Genomic DNA, 17,348 nt, shown 5'->3' with positions numbered 1-17,348 from the left:
ATGGTGCTCCAGACATGTGGATGGGTTTGTTTCTGGCCTCTGGAACCATTTCAGCCTCTTGTTTGGATCCGGCCCTGAATGAGCAGATCCCATCCTTCCTCCCTGGGTGGAGCCGGTTGATCCCCTGGGCACAATCAGCACCCATCTCTCTGTGAATGTCTCACCCATGCCCCGGCCTCTCTCCCTCAGCGCCCTCTGGCCCTGTCGGTGGTGAGCCAGATGAAGGACCCGACCTTCGCCACCTTCATGTATGTGCTGCCCTGTGGGAAGCAGACGGCCTTCTTCTCGTCCCAGGGCCAGGAGTACACCGTGGTGTTTTGGGACGGGAAGGAGGAGTCCAGGTGAGCTCCTGACACCTGCCTTGCCCTGCTGGTATTCAGGGTGGAGGCCACCATGGAAGCTGGGAACAGAATTGATGATGACCACAGTGAGTTTAGTTTAGTTGATAGTGGCATCCGAAGCCAGGCTGGCATCGTGTCAGGAGAGAGCAGGTAGAGGGAAACAGTCTGCATGGATAGACGTACGTGTGTGTGTACAGTTTTGTGGTTAAGTGGTATCTGCCAGGGGTATGGGGGCACTGGTCAAAGAAGGGTTTGTATTAAGATGAGAGCGATGTGCAGCTTGGTGGTGGAGGTTGGGGGGTGCTGTGGGTGGGAGAGAGACAGTTACTGGAGCAACGGGATGCACAGTGAGGTGGGGAGCGTTTCAGAGCGGTTGGGAGAGCTTCCCAGAAACAGAGTCCCTGGGTCTTCCCTTCTACTTGCATCTCCTCTTCTCTGGGAAGGAGCAGGAAGATGGGGAGAGGTTGGGATACCCCAGGAGGAAGAGAAGATATGAGGTGGGCATGGGAGTCAGGGTAGGCAGGCAGCACGACAGTCCGCTGGTTGGGAGGTCGCTGGAAATGAGATGGTCAGCCTGGCCATGTGACTTCCTCCTGCATTTTCTGCTCCCCTTGTCGCAGGAGGGGTGACAAGGCAGTTCTCAGCAGAGCTGGGGTTTTGCCAGGAGGAAGAAGGGCCAGGGGAGCTGAGGGTGTTTTCAAGGGAGTGATTATAGAGAGGACCATGGAACCAAAGTGATGCCATACATCAAGGGAAGACACTAGAAAGTACCCAAGAGTCCTTGAGCTTGGTAGGTCAAAAAACCTATGAGGGTTATGGTACTAGGTGGGTGGGCCGAAAAACTAGGAGGTGTTGGTCAGAAGACACAGGCTTGACATTGGATGGGCGGGAGAGGCACAGTTAGTAGTAGAGACAGGGTTTGGGGTGCGAACTTGGGAGAGGGTGGCTGGGGTGGAGTGGGAAGGGAATCCCCAAGGAACATGCAGGAGGTCTCAACCAAGAGGCCAGGGTGCTGGAAAGACAGCATCAAAGACCGATGTCTAGAAATTCCCGTCTTATGTGGAAACCCACTGTCCTAGCCAGTATGCATTGCCTCCTCCACTGCATGCTCCTGCTGGGCTGGGCCCTGCTTGGGAATGCTTCTTTACCTTTTCAATCTTGCAGACCCACATCGGATACCTAAGACAGTTCTGCTCGGGGCACAGGAGCTCATCCCCAGTGGGAATTGAGAGACCTCTTTCTGTGACATGTGAGGTCCTTCAAAACTTGCTTCCAGCCAGGAGAAGCTCACAGGAGGGGAGGGCAGATGCTGGCCAAAAGCACAGAACATTGGAACTTGAGATTTGTCCGTGAATTAAGGAAAAGAGGTGGGGAAGAAAGGAGGACAAACAGATAAACAGGGTTCACACATGACAAAATTACAGTTGGAGGAAATAGGGCATATTATTATTCATGATTTTCTATCATCTTATTTTTTTCTAAATGAGTTATGTAGAATATCCTAATTTTGCTTTTTTTTTTCTTTTGAATCTCTGTCGCCCAGGCTGGAGTGCAGTGGCACGATCACAGCTCACCACTGCCTCTACCTCCTGGACTCAGGGAATCCTCCCACCTCAGCCTCCCAAGTAGCTGGCACTAAAATAATATATTTTGTTAATTTTTGTAGAAATAAAATCTTACTATGTTGCCCAGGCTGGTCTCAAACTCTTGGGCTCAAGCAATCTTCCCGCCTCTGCCTCCCAAAGTGCTGGGATTACAGGTGTGTGCCGCCTCATCTGGCCCCTAATTTTATTTTTTTAATGCATAAAAAAGACTGAAAAAAAGTGAACCCATATAACATTGAAGGAAGGTTTTGTTTGCTATTTTCCTATCATTTCTATCATCTGCAAATACATGTTATCAGTCAATGGCATTGAAAGTTTCCAAAACTTGATGACAAGAAAACTTTACCTTAAGAATTCCTAACCACCAGCTTACTGTGTTCTCTTGGATTAAGGAAAAGAGCTGTGTGAGGTGGGGTGTGTAACTTTCCACCCTGTCAGCTTCGGTCTCCTCTCCTGTGCAGTGGGTACCCGGGACACTCACCTAGGGCAGCGGGGACAGTAAATGACAAATCATTCATTCTCAGAACATTTATGTTGGGGCCATATTTTAAGCTGTTCCCCCGCCTCCCCTCCCACTGCCCAAGTCTCCTCTGGAATTTTATCAATATCTCGTCTTTGACCTTGACCTTATCTACTCTGCATCAAGGACTCCCCACATGACTGGGTGGGAAGGTTATGGCCATTGGGAGAGCAGTGCATGGTCTTGGTGGAGCCCACCAGGAGACAACTCTTGACCTTGGAGGTCACACAAGGAAGAAGGCCTTTCTCCTCATCAGGAATGCCCTTTCTCTGCCTGCAGTATGCCCCAGCTCTGCCCAGTGGGTAAAGCGTCCTTGATTCCCTCAGAGCAAGACAAGATACAACCATGAATTCAGAGGCAGAGGAGGTGGATGAGGCTTGCAGCTAACCAGCTAAGCTGGGACAAGGGACAGAGGCAACTCCTGGCTGCTGGGAGCTGAACGTACAACTGTTGCCCATCGTAGGAACTACACAGTGGTAAACACGGAGAAGGGCCTTCTGGAAGTGCAGAGGATGAGCTGCCCGGGCATGAAACTGAGCTGCCAGCTCAAGGTCCAGAGCTCCCTGTGGACCGCCACCGAGGTAACCACCACCACAGGGCCCTCAGCGAGGTGGGCTCCACTGGGTGTGACCCCTGGGGGGCCAGATTCATAAAAACACAGGACAGCAGGTCAACTCGACTTTCAAATAACCCCTTGCTCATCCTGGGCAGTTCCCAGAGCAATGCCATCAGTCCCGTGAAGTGGTGTACTGTGACCAGGGCATCTCAACCCTGCCTGTCGCTGGCTAGTGGCCAGGATTCAGGGTGATGAGTATCGGGTGTAGACTCCCAGTAAGAGGAGAAGTCCAAGAGATTGGTGATGTCCCCAGCTTTCCTATAACACTGCTGGGTCCACATAGCAAATCCAGTCTGCTCTGAAGGCCTTTGGCCTTCTCTTCAGGGAAGTTAACAAAAGGCCCAAAGAGCTGTCTTCTGAGAAACCTAGAGAGGAATAACCAAAAGCAAATGCTTTGATTTTATGGGTTGGGGGATAGATGGGTGCACGCTTTCCAGCCAGCAGTTTGGAAGTGTGGTTCAAATGTGTATCAACAGTCTCAAGTGTGCATCCCACTGAAGCTTTGGTAATTTTAGTGTTAAGAATGTATTCTAAAGAAATAACTATCACACACACACACACACACACACACACACACACACACACACTCCACACACAGAGGTCTATAAGAATGTTCATCCCAGAATAATAACTAATAGTGAAAATCTAGAGGGTGGCTAAATGTCTGACAACAGATTAGCCAAATTATGGAACACCCCCAAAACAGACAAGGGATGCATCGTTCCCTCCTAGAATATGTGAGAATGTGGGCTTCTGCCTAGATTGTATTGTCACATGAAAAGAACAGTGAGAAGACAGCATTGCAGCATGAGTCCACTTTCATTGGTACCACGTGCACACACAAATAGCACTGAAAACTTCTGAAGGGCTGTGCCCCCAAGTCCCAGGAGTGGTTTTCTATTATGGGCAGTTTTATTTTTCCTTTTTAGACTATTTTCTCATTTTCAAAGTCTCTGCAAAGAACAGAAATACGTAACCAACCAGAAAGCCTCAATCCATGTTACTTTTCAAGACCCATAGAGGATCCCCAATACCAAGTGCACCCCCATAGGAAATGGCAGGCACTTTCCAATCTGGGCCTCATGGTGGGCCCCTCTGCCTCTGCAGGACCAGAAAATCTACATCTACAGCCTCAAGGGCATGTGCCCCTTAAACACACCCCAGCGGGCCTTGGACACCCCAGCTATCGTCACATGTTTCTTGGCAGTGCCTATTATTAAAAAGGTGAGGTACGGGCAAAGGTGAGTGCATGGGTCTCTGACCCCTTTCCCTGCTTGGGTGGGTCTTCCAGCAGCTGGCTGGGAACAGCCCAAGGCTGTGTTGGGGCCTGGGGGACACAGAGCCACACCGTCTTAGACACAGTCTTAGAGATAGGCAAAAGGAAAGACCACACCAGACCCAGGCCATCATCAGCACCCTTCGGGCTTGGAAAACCTGAGCGCCCAGCCAGGCTGAGGGCTGAGTAAAACCCCCTTTCCACATCCGATGCTGCAGCACCTGACTCGGGCGATATGCCTATTTGTGCAGATGGTGCAAGAGAGCAATTGTGGGTGTGCCCTTTCCCTTTGCAGAACAGCAACACCCAGAGATTCTTCCCCACGTGCCCAGTCAGCACCGTCCCCCTGCCACTTGCCACTAGGTCCTGGAGGTCCTGCTCCCAACCTCCGCCACGCAGCCACCCTCCTCCTTCCATATCTTTCTCCTCCCAAGTGCTCACCATCCACCCCAGACCCTGGTCCCTCTTTGATCAGTATGGCCTGGAAGACTCATTTCTTCAACTTTCCAGGCCTGGCACTCTCCCCAGCCCAGGGCCCCGGAAGCTCGTCTGCACTTGGGATTAGACTCAGATTCTGCGAGGCTGTCCCTGCTCCCAGCCCCTGCACCCTCCCCACAGGACACCACACTGCCTGCCGGACCCTGGACATCCCAGACCCACCAGGAGCAGCCATTCCACATACCTCTTCCAGAAGGCCTCCTGTTTAGCTCTCAAGTCCTGTAGCCATGGCCCCTCCTCGGAGAAGCCTCCCCTCAGCAGGAGGCAGCTTCCTGGCTTTCCCAGGCTCCCTCTGGGATTCAGTCACTGCTCAAGCAGTTCTGGTTTTGTCTGTCCTGAGGGGCTTGTTTGTGCAGGAGGTGCCCACAGTAAATGCACTAGGAGCTTTTCCTAATGCTGCTTTGTTAACATGTGTTGACTGGCCAGATGCGGTGGCTCACCCCTGTAATCCTACCACTTGAGGAGGCTGTTGCAAGAGGATTACTTGAGCCCAGGAGTTCAAGACCTCATCTCTACAAAAATAAGATAAAATAATTTGTCAGGCATGGCGGTGTGTAGCTGTAGTCCCAGCTACTTAGGAGGCTGAAGTGGAAGGATCTCCTGAGCCCAGGAGGTCAAGGCTGCAGTGAACCACGATCATGTCATTGCACTCCAGCCTCAGTGACAGAGTGAGACCTCAACTGAAAAAAAAAAAGTGTTGACTTTTATCATCTAATTCCAGTTTGCCCTCTTACAAAATGGGGATAATAAGAGATGGTAAGATGGATCTCTGGGCCTAACATACACAAAGCTCTAGGCCCATGCACTTGGTGAATGTGAGAATCAGTATTACTTCCTGACAGTCGTGAAATACGTGAGCTCTTCTCTCTACCCTTCTTCAATTTCATTTCTTAAAAAAAAAAAAAGGTATGAAATGAACCTTAGAGTCATTTATGACTGTGGCCCCAGGGGCGAGGCTGGCCAGCTCAGGACCCTGCCCACACCAGAATGCAAGAAAACACAACACAAAGTGCTATTGAAGACCATTGCTGGCCGGAGCCCCCAACCAGACACCACCTCCCGCACAACCAGAGGGAATAAAGCCGGCTCTGTGCAGAGCCTCCCGTACAGGGTGCCTGCCCCCTCGGAGGCCGTCCTGCCCGCAGCCACACAGGGCAGACCTTGCATTCTTGCACGCGCATGCACATTCACACCCAGCCGAAACATGGTGCTCCCTGCCCTGCCCGGCCCTAGCAGGGATGCCAGATAGAGACTCCGTGCCTGTTTGCCTTGGCTGCTTTCTTTCCCTGAAATCCTGAAGAGGGATTTCGATAAACTTTCTTAGAGTCTATTGCCCTGGCTGCTGAGCTGCAGGCTGGTAGCTCTATGCCTTTGGACAGCCAGTCCCCTGAGTGCCACTAGCTCCCCATGAGAAGGCTTCTGCCCTGCACCCTCACTGGTATTCGGCCTAGCCCCCTGCTCTGGCCTGACTCTGGTTTTGTTCTCTGGAACTCCTCCTAACCTTGCCACTAACAGACTCCTCTTCTAGGCTGCAGAGCTGCACTCTGTTCCCCACTCTGCCCCAGGAGGTGCCCTGGGGAGGCATTCAGTATGGGTACTGCAAATTTGGCCTCTACCTGGTGACCTCTTGTAGCTGTAGAAAACCTCATGCTTCAGTGCACCTCAAGCACCCCGTCCACATCAGCTGGGCCACAGATATCCTCACGTATACATAAGCTGGGAGTGTGGCTCAGCAACTGAGATGCACCTCCACAAGGGTCAAATTGGAAGCGATTTATTCTAGAATTCATTCAGTAAATGCCTATTATCCACTAGGAGCAGAAAAGCCAAGTAGAGTCACAGGGTCACAGGGAGGAATGAGTACCGAGGGGACAGTGTTAGGATACAGGGACCAGCCCCTGCTCCCAGGGAGCGCTCTATAGGCAGGGGGCAGCACACAGATGCCACCTTCACATTAACAAGTAGCGCTCATGGGAGGGAGGGTATCTGGTCCTGCTTCTATAGTAGACTTTGGCAGCCTCGAGAAGAAGGCAGCTCCCTGTCACCCACTCTGTAAGAAGCAGTGTGGTGCAGGTGACACACGCTCTTGCTGGGTGCCGTGGGCCCTGCCTCTGAGGGCATGTTCCTTTCCTTGCCACAGGGAGGGCGCGTGTGGCTCTGCAGGGCCTGAGTTGCACCCCCTTGAGAGCGGGCCCAGACGTTCCTGTGGCAGTCCCGGCCTCTGTAGGGGCTGTGCTTCTCCAGGTGTGTTGGTGGACAGTGCGTGTCCTTAGTGTGCATGGAGGTGAACCTAGTGCTGCCGTGTGTCTCTCCTGAAATTTTGCGTGTCTCCTCCCGCAGAATTCCTACCTGGTGTTGGCGGGCCTGGCTGATGGGCTTGTGGCCGTGTTTCCTGTGGCACGGGGCACCCCAAATGACAACTGCTCCTACCTGTGCTCACACACAGCCAACAGGTCCAAGTTTGGCATCCCAGATGAAGACATGCGGCAGAACCCCTACCCAGTGAAGGCCATGGAGGTGGTCAACAGCGGGTCCGAGGTCTGGTACAGCAACGGGCCAGGCCTCCTCATCATCGACTGTGCGGCCCTGGAGATCAGCAGGCGTCTGGAGCCCTACTCAGCTCCCTCGGTGGTCATGTCGCTCACATGTAGCTCTGAGGGCAGGGGGGATGAGGTTGTCTGGTGCCTGGATGACAAAGCCAACTCCTTGGTGATGTACCATTCAGCCACCTACCAGCTGTGCGCCCGGTACTTCTGCGGGGACCCCAGCCCCCTCAGGGACATGTTTCCCGTACAGCCATTGGACCCAGAAGCTCCGGGCAGCCACACGGCCAGCCCGAAGAAGCCCGAGGGGGACTCCATCACGGACGTGAGCATCATGTACAGCAAGGAGCTGGGCATGCAGATCCTGACCCACCAGGACTCGCTGACTGACTACTGCTCCATGTCCTCCTACTCCTCGTCCCCACCCCACAGGGTGGCCAGGTCCCTCCCCAGCCTGCCCAGCTCCCCAACCAGCTCCTCCAGTGTGCCTTTCTCCACCGACTGTGAGGACTCGGACAGGCTGCATGAGCCTGGGGCTGCCTCCAACAGGTCTGAGCACGACCTGACTCCTGTGGACGGGGAGACTTTCAGCCAGCACCTGCAGGCCGTGAAGGTCCTCGCCGTCAGAGACCTCATTTGGGTCCCCAGGTAAGTTTTCTGTGGGTTGGGGACGCCATCAGGGCATGTGCATTGCTCCTGCTTTGGGGGTAGAGCAAGGGGAAACCTATGGCCTCTTTAAAGACAATGTGGAGGCCCATCAGGAGCTATTCTTCCAAGAGGTTTTGCTCCCTAGACCTGGAATCTGGAGTGTTCTCTTTAGCAAATCTAAACATGGCTGCACAAAAGCTCATCTGCCCACCACAGCTGAGGTGACCACAAAAGGAGAGCCACAGCCAGTTGTGCTTAAGTTTCTACTGGGAAAGTTCTCCTCTGCCCCGGGGTCTGCACCCTCTCTGTAATCTAATCCCTTAGTGGAAACTGTGTGTTGTTCCCTGCCTCCTGTGCCTTTCTGCACACCGGCTCCATTCCCCCTGGAGAGCACAGCCACAAACAAAAATGTTTCCCCCTCTCGGCTTTGGTTTCTCAGGCGCGGTGGAGATGTTATCGTCATTGGCCTGGAGAAGGATTCGGGCGCCCAGCGGGGCCGAGTCATCGCCGTCTTAAAAGCCCGGGAGCTGACTCCACACGGGTAAGACTGAGGGGTGGCTCCGTTAGGACCCATGGGAGCGGCATGGGAATCTGAGGCCCCCACCAGGTCCCGCATGACGGTCTTACAGTGCCTTCTGTTCTCACAAATAGACAGCAGGCTCCACCATTGTGGCCATAAGGCAATACAGGAGCAAGATGGAGTCGTCCCCCAGGCAGCTTCTTGAGGCTCAGCACTGGCCATTCTGGGATACTCAGTGCACCTGTAGACCAAGTGCCCTACCTGGGGTGTGTCTCCAGGGCCAGAGCTCAGCTGCAGTTGAAACAGGGTACATCCAGATGGCGCACTGTACTTCCTGCCAAGTAGGGGAGCCCTGTCCAAGGTGTCCACCTGCCCATACAGTACCAGATGGGACCAGATGACACAAGCACTCCTTGCTGTCCCCAACCCTGGGGTCACGGCTTCTGCCCTTCCTGGGCTCCGGCAGGACTCCGTGCCCATCTGCAGGTGGGTGCCCCCAGGAGGCATGCCAGTCTCCCTGTGAGGGTGAGCTGGCAGGGCGGCCTGTCCAGGACATGGTCTGCATGACTGGGGCGATGTGAGGCTGGTGCCAGGCCACACTCGTGACAGTGAGTATACCCCTTACTCTACTACCAAGCCCCACAAGGTAAATCTTCCAGATGAAAAACCCCCCTCAATTCAAACATGCATGTATGCGTGTACGCATGCGTGTGTGTACTTTGGAGCACATCTACTTCACACACTAGGCCTGTTTCTTCACAGCGTGAGTTATCACCCCTCCACGAGTAGTAGGTCTTTAATTCATCTAAAGCATAAGGAGCTGTAGAAACCCCATTCAGCCTATCTCTCCCAGAGCAGGACGGTGACCACAGAACCAGCCATGGTAGCCCCCACTCCTATGCCTGCCACCATTGAGCTTTCTCAGTGAGTCCCAGAGCTGGTGACCCTCGCAGTTATGGGTTTCTCCTGAGACCCGGCTGAGTCCATGGACAGCAGCCTGGAACCAATGGAGTTCCCAGTTGACAGGTTGGGCTTCTAGAACAAGTGGGTCTATAGAATCCAGGCCGGTGACCTCAGCATACCTGCCCTAGTATCCCCTGATCTTTGCCTGGTGGTTTTTTCCTCTTTCTCCCCAGGAGAAAGAGGCCCAAGCAGCCAGCTGAAAGGAAGGCGCTGGCAAGGCCACACGGGAGTCTGAGGCCTCTGGACATTCTGGTTTGCAGGATAGCCTCAGTGCCATGCAGGGCACACACAGCACCTAAGGAAGAAGTGCAGACAGTATGTAGAGGTGACCCCAGGTCAGGAAGGCCACACAGAGTCATCCACTGTGGTGCAAAAGGAAACTTTTAATGTACCTATTGACCATGCAGACAGTCCACAGCCTCAAAAAAATTGTCTATAGCTATGACTTTGGGGCAACAGGTTTTCTGCCTGATATATTACCCTGTGTTTCCTAAGTATAAGGGAACAATGAGAGAAGAATCATCACACTGTGAGTCTCAGTTGACCAAGGAATAGGGTTAAAGCTTAAACTCGTTCATGGGCCATTCACCAGCAGGAATTTGGGTCAGTATTGTTTTCTGAACACTTTGGGGTCTGAGTCAAGGATGTTGCTCTGATGGCATCAGTGGTCTTCTAGGGAGTCGAACCCTTACAGACAATGCCCATGAACATGACTTGATGCCCTTGACCTTGCTTTGGACTGTATAAAGACTCAGCCCACAGTCTGATGCACCGGAAAGAAACGGGGAGAGCTGGGATACACATGATGCCCTTTTAGCCCGCTCTGTCCTCCCAAGTAGGCATAGAATGAGGGTCCCAGCCCTACCCAAGCAGGAACCCCTGTGAGTTTTCTCACACCCCCTCTCTCTGCAGGGTGCTGATGGACGCTGCTGTGGTGGCAAAGGACACCATTGTGTGCGGCTTTGAAAATGAAAACACAGAGTGGTGCCTGGCTGTCTGGAGGGGCTGGGGCACCAGGGAGTTTGACATTTTTTACCAGTCTTACGAGGAGCTGTGCCGGCTGGAGGCTTGCACTCGCAAGAGAAGGTAATTCCTGGGGAATAACTGTCACACTTGGAGCTGACTGGCCCAGGGCCGCAGCCCGACCCCTTCAACCCCTCAGCTAGCAGCCTGCAGCCTCCGAAGACCAGAAGATAGATGAAGCTCTCCCCTGAATCCCTTGCTGCTAAGAAGTGCTGAGAAGTTACCAGCCTGGTGGTGGTTTGAGGGTTCTCCACTTCTCTAGGGCAGAATTACCTGAATACCCCATCCCCCATTATTGGTTTTACAGCCCAAGGGAAGACAGTGGGATCTGGCCAGGAGAGGCCTCCTCCTGCCTCCCCCATCAGCTTTCAGGTGAAAGGGGGAGGGGGATCCCATTCTGGGCTGGGTCACACAAAGGGGGCTGGGCCCTCCTGCCACAAAGGGCCTGTCCATTTGCATCCCAGGCCTCAGATGGAATTACACTAGGGGCTCTGGTTGGGAAGCAGTTCAAGGCAGGAGAAGGCTGTGACCCCTGCCCTTTCCCCCCAGAGACCCCAGGCTCTCAGCACATTTCACAAGCTCCCGAGTCCCCGGGGCCTGGGGCCCCGGCTTAGGCAAGCCAAGATCAGATGTCTCCCTGCTCAGGAAAGTCTCTGTGTGGGGAAACCCCCATAAGGACCCTGGGGGAGGGGTGCTGCCCAGTCCAGGGAATGAATGAGTTCCTTTAAGTGCCACCTCTGGAAAGCCCAGAGGCACACCATGGGCACCGGCTCCGCCCTCACATTCTTCTGCTGCTGACAAAAGGAAGGAGAAACTCAACCAACTGACTCAAGAAAAGGCCTTGTGTTTATGGCTTCGTAAAATAAATTTGGGTGCAGCTGGAGCACAAGCCCTATTTGTTTGCACATAATAATCTTGTTTATCACTTTAACAAATGAAGGAATATCACCATGGTTAGGACTCTTATTGTGAAATCACATCATTTGGGACTTATACCAATTATGTATTTGCGGAACGGTCACTGCACAGCAGGATGTGGAAAGGGGAGAGGGAAACTATTGACAGGGAATTGACGGGCACAACAGCAAACATTTTTATAGAATTATGCACACACATACATGCACATGTGCACACATAGCCACATCTTTGCCAAAAGTTACCATTTGAAGCTACATAAGCCAGAATGGGGGTTTATGAGAGCTCACACTCTGGCTCAAGGTTGCTGACCCTTTTCTAAAATTAAATTATAAAGATCAAATTCAGTATTAGCTGGAGTATGCAGGCAGATGTGATTCTTTTCATCTGAAAATAAACAGACTCTCTCAAGAATGAAACCGTAGCCTCTGTCGAGTACTTGTGGCAACCCCACAGATTCAATCCCTCCCACGCCCACTCAGTGCCTGGGGAGAATGGGCAGGCCGTCCTTGGTCAACATGGTGCATGCAGGCTGCCTGCCCCCTGAAGCTTCCACGGATGGAGACGTTCTGTCAGCCACAGGCGTGGGGAAAGTGAGTCCCCCACCTCCTCTTGATGTGAATTTTTCAGGTCATTCTGGACTTCGAGAGTGTCAGCTCAGTAGGTTGGCCAGCCAAGCCCCAGAGAGGGTCATCAAGGGGCTGGTAAGCCTAGCCCTGGAAGTGTCAGCTCTAATGGGCTGGCAAGTCAAGCCCTGAGAGTGTTGCTGGTGCCGTGGGCCGGCAAGTCTAGCCTGCTGGGTGTCTCAGCTTCGTAGTCTCGCCTTCTTCCAGCAGCTCTCCTGGCTCAACTGGCTCCATCGGCTGGCAAGCCAGCCTCTAGGGTGCACAGCTTTGCAGCTCTGACGGTCTTCTACAGCTCTTCAGGTTGTAGTTCTTCAGGGTCAAGGTTCTTGCCTCATGCCCAGGAAGAATGAGGGACAGGGATAGAATGAGGGACAGGGATGGACGGAAAGTGAGTAAACAGGATGTATTAAGAGGACAGAGAAGCTCCCACAGTGGGAGGGGACCTGAAGGGGTTGCCTGTCTGGGGTCAAAACCTGGTGCTTATATAGCCCTAAGTCCAAACTGATTGGCTCTCACTAGCTGTGAGCTGCTGCTGTTTTGATTGGTCAGTATTAAGGACCAATCGGCAGGAGGTGGGGGCCTAATGGTGAGCTGATTGGTGGCTTTTCCATCCCAGCAGTGAGTACTTAAGCTCTAGCTTGAGAGGCTGGCAGGGAGCTTGTTTACCAACCCTGAGCCTGAGAGGCCTGCCAGGAGTTCACTACATTGTTACCAGAGAACTCACCTGTCTGTCTGCCTAGACTTTCTCTAGCTGTCTCCTATCTCACTCTCACCAGCCTGAGCACTGAGTCCTGGGGGACAAGGGTCTGTGCCTGCTGCCCACTTCACTGCCATTCTCTCACCCTGGTCCCTCAGCAGGGCCGTGGGGGTTGCCACTCACCATCTCCTCTTACCCCAGTGCCCCACAGCTGCCCAGTTAACTCCCCAATTGCAAACTAGGTTCTGTCTGTCCCCTGTCCAAGCCAAGAGAGCCTCACAGAGATAGGGAGGGAACCTCTTCACACCACACTCAGAAGTCATACAGGAAATGGGTGATGAACTTGACTGCATGGAAATTAGAAACTTACATGGAAAAATTACCACAAAGTCCAAAAGTGACAAATAGCATCCTTATCTTGTATACAAGTAGTTTGTACCTATCAATAAGAAAGAGAAAACCCAGCTTTGGGAGTCTGAGGCAGGAGGATCACTTGAGGCCAGGGGTTCGAGACTAGCCTGGACAACATAAACAAGATCCCCATCTCTACTAAAAATTTAAAAATTAGCTAGGAATGGTAGTGCATACCACCCAGGAGGCCGAGGCAGGTGGATCACTTGAGCCCAGGAGTCTGAGGCTTCAGTGAGCTATGATCATGCCACTGTACTGCAGCCTGGGTGATGGGTGACAAAGCAAGATTCTGTCTCCACAAAAAAAGAAAAGAGAAAATCCAGTAAAAATACTTGCAAAGGGCAAAAACAGGCAATGGAATTACAAATTAACAGAGGCCCCTAAACATCAGCACTGGACCTCTCCCAGCCGTAAGGAAAATGTTGGCAAGATTAAATGTCAGCAATTATTTCTTTCTTTTATTTTTTGAGTTGGAATCTCACTCTGTTGCCCAGACTGGAGTGCAGTGGCATGCTCATGGCCACCGCAGCCTCGACTGCTGGGCCTAGGCAATCCTACCTCAGCCTTCCAAGTAGCTAGAACCACAGGCGTGTGCCACCATGGCCGGCTTATTTTTTTATTTATTGTATAGACGAGGTCTCACCAAGTTACCCAGACTGGTCTCGAACCCCTGAGCTAAGACAATCCTCTCACCTCGGTCTCCCAAGAGTTGGGATGACAGACTTGCCCCACCGTGCCTGGCCCAGCAATTATTTCTTAAACAACTAAAGTCAGGTGCTGTCATTCCAACACCACTGCCATAATCAGACAAGAATCTCTGTTTCGAGGAGCTCACTTTGAGGAGGTAGAGATGACAGAGAGCATATAAACAAATGAGATATAGAGCTGCCAGGCCATCATCCTGGGAGATGGGAGGCTCATGACCCAGAAAGCTGCCACAGCTGAGGCTGGAAGTCCTGCTCCAGGAGGTCCCACTGGAGACTGAGTAATGAGAAGGAAGCAATCTGTGACGCTCGGTGGGCACCAGGTGGCAAGGCCGACACAGGCAAAGGCCCTGCGGTGGGACTGGAGCCTTGAAGGAGGGGGAGTATGAGGCTTGCTCAGAACAGAATGACAGGCACAGGTCTCCACTGCCACTCCTGGGGGATCCAAGCAGGAGTATTAAAGGATTTAATCGTTTTTACAAATCACTTTGCTGAGTGGAGGGTGGACGACTGAGGAGGTGGTTCCCATCGGGCTACCCCTAGAAGGCATTTCAACCTTAGTATCTACCAACATTTCAAGTGCTAATGCCTTTTGACCTGGCAGTTCCACTTGCCTATTCGGTCCTGAAATATTTGTGAACGTGCCCAAAGATACAGAACAAGGTTGTTCATTGTAGTATTTCTGATAATGGCCCCAAACAGGAAACAACCCAAACCCCTATCAGGAGGGAAGTCATAAAATTCCTGTCCATGCAACAATGCGATACTCTGAAGTCTTTCAAAAGGAGGAGGCAATACTGACCACACTGGTCTGAAATGTTCTCTGAGATATAATAAATGTATTGTTTTTTTAAGAAGCAGCTTGCAGTGCAGTATGCACTGAGTTACCACTTGTGTAAAAGATACTGTAGAGCTCCGCATATGTGCACAGGGAAGTACCTGAAGGACACCCAAGAGCCTGGTGGACATCGGTTGCCTCTGGGCAGGAGAGCTGAGGACAGGATAAGCAGAGGGAGTCGGCCCTTTATCCTGCTTCAGTCCTCCCTCTCTGCACGCTGAATGGCACGCACGCCTTTTCATAGCAGTAACCCAGGCTGGGGGCAACTTCTCTCCTAGCCCTAAAGTGCCTCTCGGCCTTGGCCTCCAGAGGTAATGGGGAGCCCCCCTCTGTCCCCTCTCCTCCGAGGCTGCCTGACCTCATAGAGGGAAGGTCCCGGGGCAAGACAGCGCCCTCAACAATTCTGTCGTGTCCATCTGGCTCCATGGTCATGGCTGAAGTAGAACCTCCCTGGCTGTCTTTGGAATGCAGGCACAGAGCCCCAGGTGAGGTGGATGTGTACAGCAGGGGGACAGGTGTGAGGGGCTGGGGACGTGGGCCAAGGTCAATAGGCTCTGACTCTGACCCACCCTTGTCTGGAATGGGAGGGTGTGCAGCCCAGCGCAGGGTCAAGGCCCACCCCTCACCAGCAGATGGCACCCAGGCCTCCTCCGGGCCACCCTGCACCCAGGAAAGCAGAGGCCTTTCTAATGCCTGGTCACCAGGTAGGCCACCACCACCTTCCAAAGCCACTGACTGCTTAAACCTGCAGAGTCTTTGCAATGACCATGCAGAGCGGGGTGTTGGGGAGTGTCGGGACCTGTCTCCTTGCATGGTGCCTCCCAGGCAGGAGCACAGGATATTCTCCTTGTAATTGCTCCCAAAAAAGCACTTGGGGGGACCTGAGAGAGATGTGGTGACCCAGAATCTCCCCTAAGGCTTGGGAAACCTGAAACACGCCACAGGCAAGCAGGTTACTGCCCTGAAGGAGCCACACCTTCCCACATGCCAACACATGGGACCTCAGACTCTGTGCACCCCTCAATGCCTAACAATATTTTCTACCCAAGGAGAATCGAGCAGGGGAGAAATGGGGCAGGGGTGTGTTCACTATAATGGCACTTTGACAATCGCTGTGCCAGAATCTGCTAGTCGCTCCCCTTCTGCTCTGTAGCAGACCCTGATTTTGTTGATGCATCATTTCCCAGCGGTCTTTGCAGGTGCGGGGTGAACTCAGCACTGAGTTCGGGCCAGGAGTGACATGGATGTGGTCAAGTGGGGATTCAGGGAAGCTCCCTCAAAGGAGACTGGGTCAGCGGGAGCTCCTTTGGCCCTGCCCCCACTTCTCTCCTCCTTGCAGAGGGTGGGTGTCACAAGGACCCGAGGAGAGCAATGGGGGCAGCCCTCCATGCCAGCCCTGGCTGCCAACCTCCAGGCTTCATGTGACCTCATGGAAAAGGAAGCCACTTCCGTGTTTAAGCCAGTGTTCTTCGCCTCTCTATGACTAGCAGTCAAATGCAATTCCTGCTGCTCAGCTACATTTTCCATGAGCCCGACCAGAGTACTGAGAGCTAGTGAGTAAGCCAGCCATAACAAGCTTCTGCTCAAGTTCAAGCAGGGGGCCCTGAGAACTGCGGACTGGAGCATTGTGGGGCCGGACATGCCCAGAGCTAACCTCTGCCTCAGGAGAGCTGGGTGTGGTGTGGTCAACAGTGCTTTCTCTCGAGGCAACAAACAGTCATTTTGCATCAAACCACAGTCTCAAAGAGGGTCCGAGGTTTCAATCAAAGGCCAAAACTTAAGGTGAGGTGACTTTGATGGTCCTGCGAGTTTAAGCCCTTCACCCTTGGCAAGATGCCCCAGCTCTGTGTCTCCTCTGTGAATAGCAATGACTGTTCCTGATGGGATCGGCACAGGAACTAGGAAAGACCATGTATATCAGAGGTCCCGAACACCCAGTACCAGTCTGTGGCCTCTTAGGAAGCTGGCCACACAGAGGAAGAGCAACCAAAGCTTCATCTGTACTTAAAGCCACTCCCCATCACTCACATTACCACTTGAGCTACACCTCCTGTCAGATCAGTGGCAGCATTAGATTCTCATAGGATCGCAAACCCCATTGTGAACTGTGCATGGGAGGGATATAGGTTGCCACTCCTTATGAGAATCTAATGCCTGATGATCTGAGCTGAGACAGCAACACTAGCGCTGGGGAACAGCTGCAAATACAGATTAACATTAGCAGTGGGGTTCGAATGCACAGCGACCATAATAAAGCAACTGCTTGCCGACTCCTACAAAACCCTATCAGCAAGTGGTAAGTGAGTTGATGTACTTCAATTGTACAGCTGCATCTGGCAACAGGCTTTAAGTCTGAACCACACTTATTTTAGTCCACATGTGGCCTGCCCATTATTTTATTTACCACTCCATTGGTGCCTTTTATTTTATTTTATTTTATTTTTTTTTTTTTTGAGTTGGATCTCACTCTGTCTCCCAGACTGGAATGCAGTGGCTCGCTCCCGGCCAGCACAGCCTCGACCTGCTGGGCTCCAGCGATCCTTCCACCTCAGCCTTCCAAGTAGCTGGAACTACAGGCGTGAGCTACCACGCCCGGCTAATTTTT

At 52.6% G+C, this 17,348-nt stretch overlaps 1 protein-coding gene across 1 annotated transcript in view; it reads left to right on the top strand.

Moving 5' to 3' along the window:
- The window catches only part of LRRK1 (leucine rich repeat kinase 1), a 185,149-nt gene extending 173,273 nt beyond the window's left edge, over nt 1-11,876 (top strand). Inside the window, exons 28-33 of the mRNA XM_008068530.2 lie at nt 190-341; nt 2,929-3,046; nt 4,189-4,305; nt 7,196-8,046; nt 8,486-8,587; nt 10,442-11,876. Of these exons, the coding sequence (XP_008066721.1) occupies nt 190-341; nt 2,929-3,046; nt 4,189-4,305; nt 7,196-8,046; nt 8,486-8,587; nt 10,442-10,619 (1,518 nt within the window). The 3' untranslated portion in view covers nt 10,620-11,876. The remainder of the gene's footprint in view (nt 1-189; nt 342-2,928; nt 3,047-4,188; nt 4,306-7,195; nt 8,047-8,485; nt 8,588-10,441) is intronic.
- The last annotated feature ends 5,472 nt before the right edge of the window (nt 11,877-17,348 follow it).

Source organism: Carlito syrichta, unplaced genomic scaffold, assembly GCF_000164805.1.
Source record: "Carlito syrichta isolate Samal-C Ts95f unplaced genomic scaffold, Tarsius_syrichta-2.0.1 Scaffold311144, whole genome shotgun sequence".
NCBI lineage: Eukaryota > Metazoa > Chordata > Mammalia > Primates > Tarsiidae > Carlito > Carlito syrichta.
Note: the sequence above shows the minus strand (reverse complement) of the source record. Positions and strands in the feature narration are given on the sequence as shown.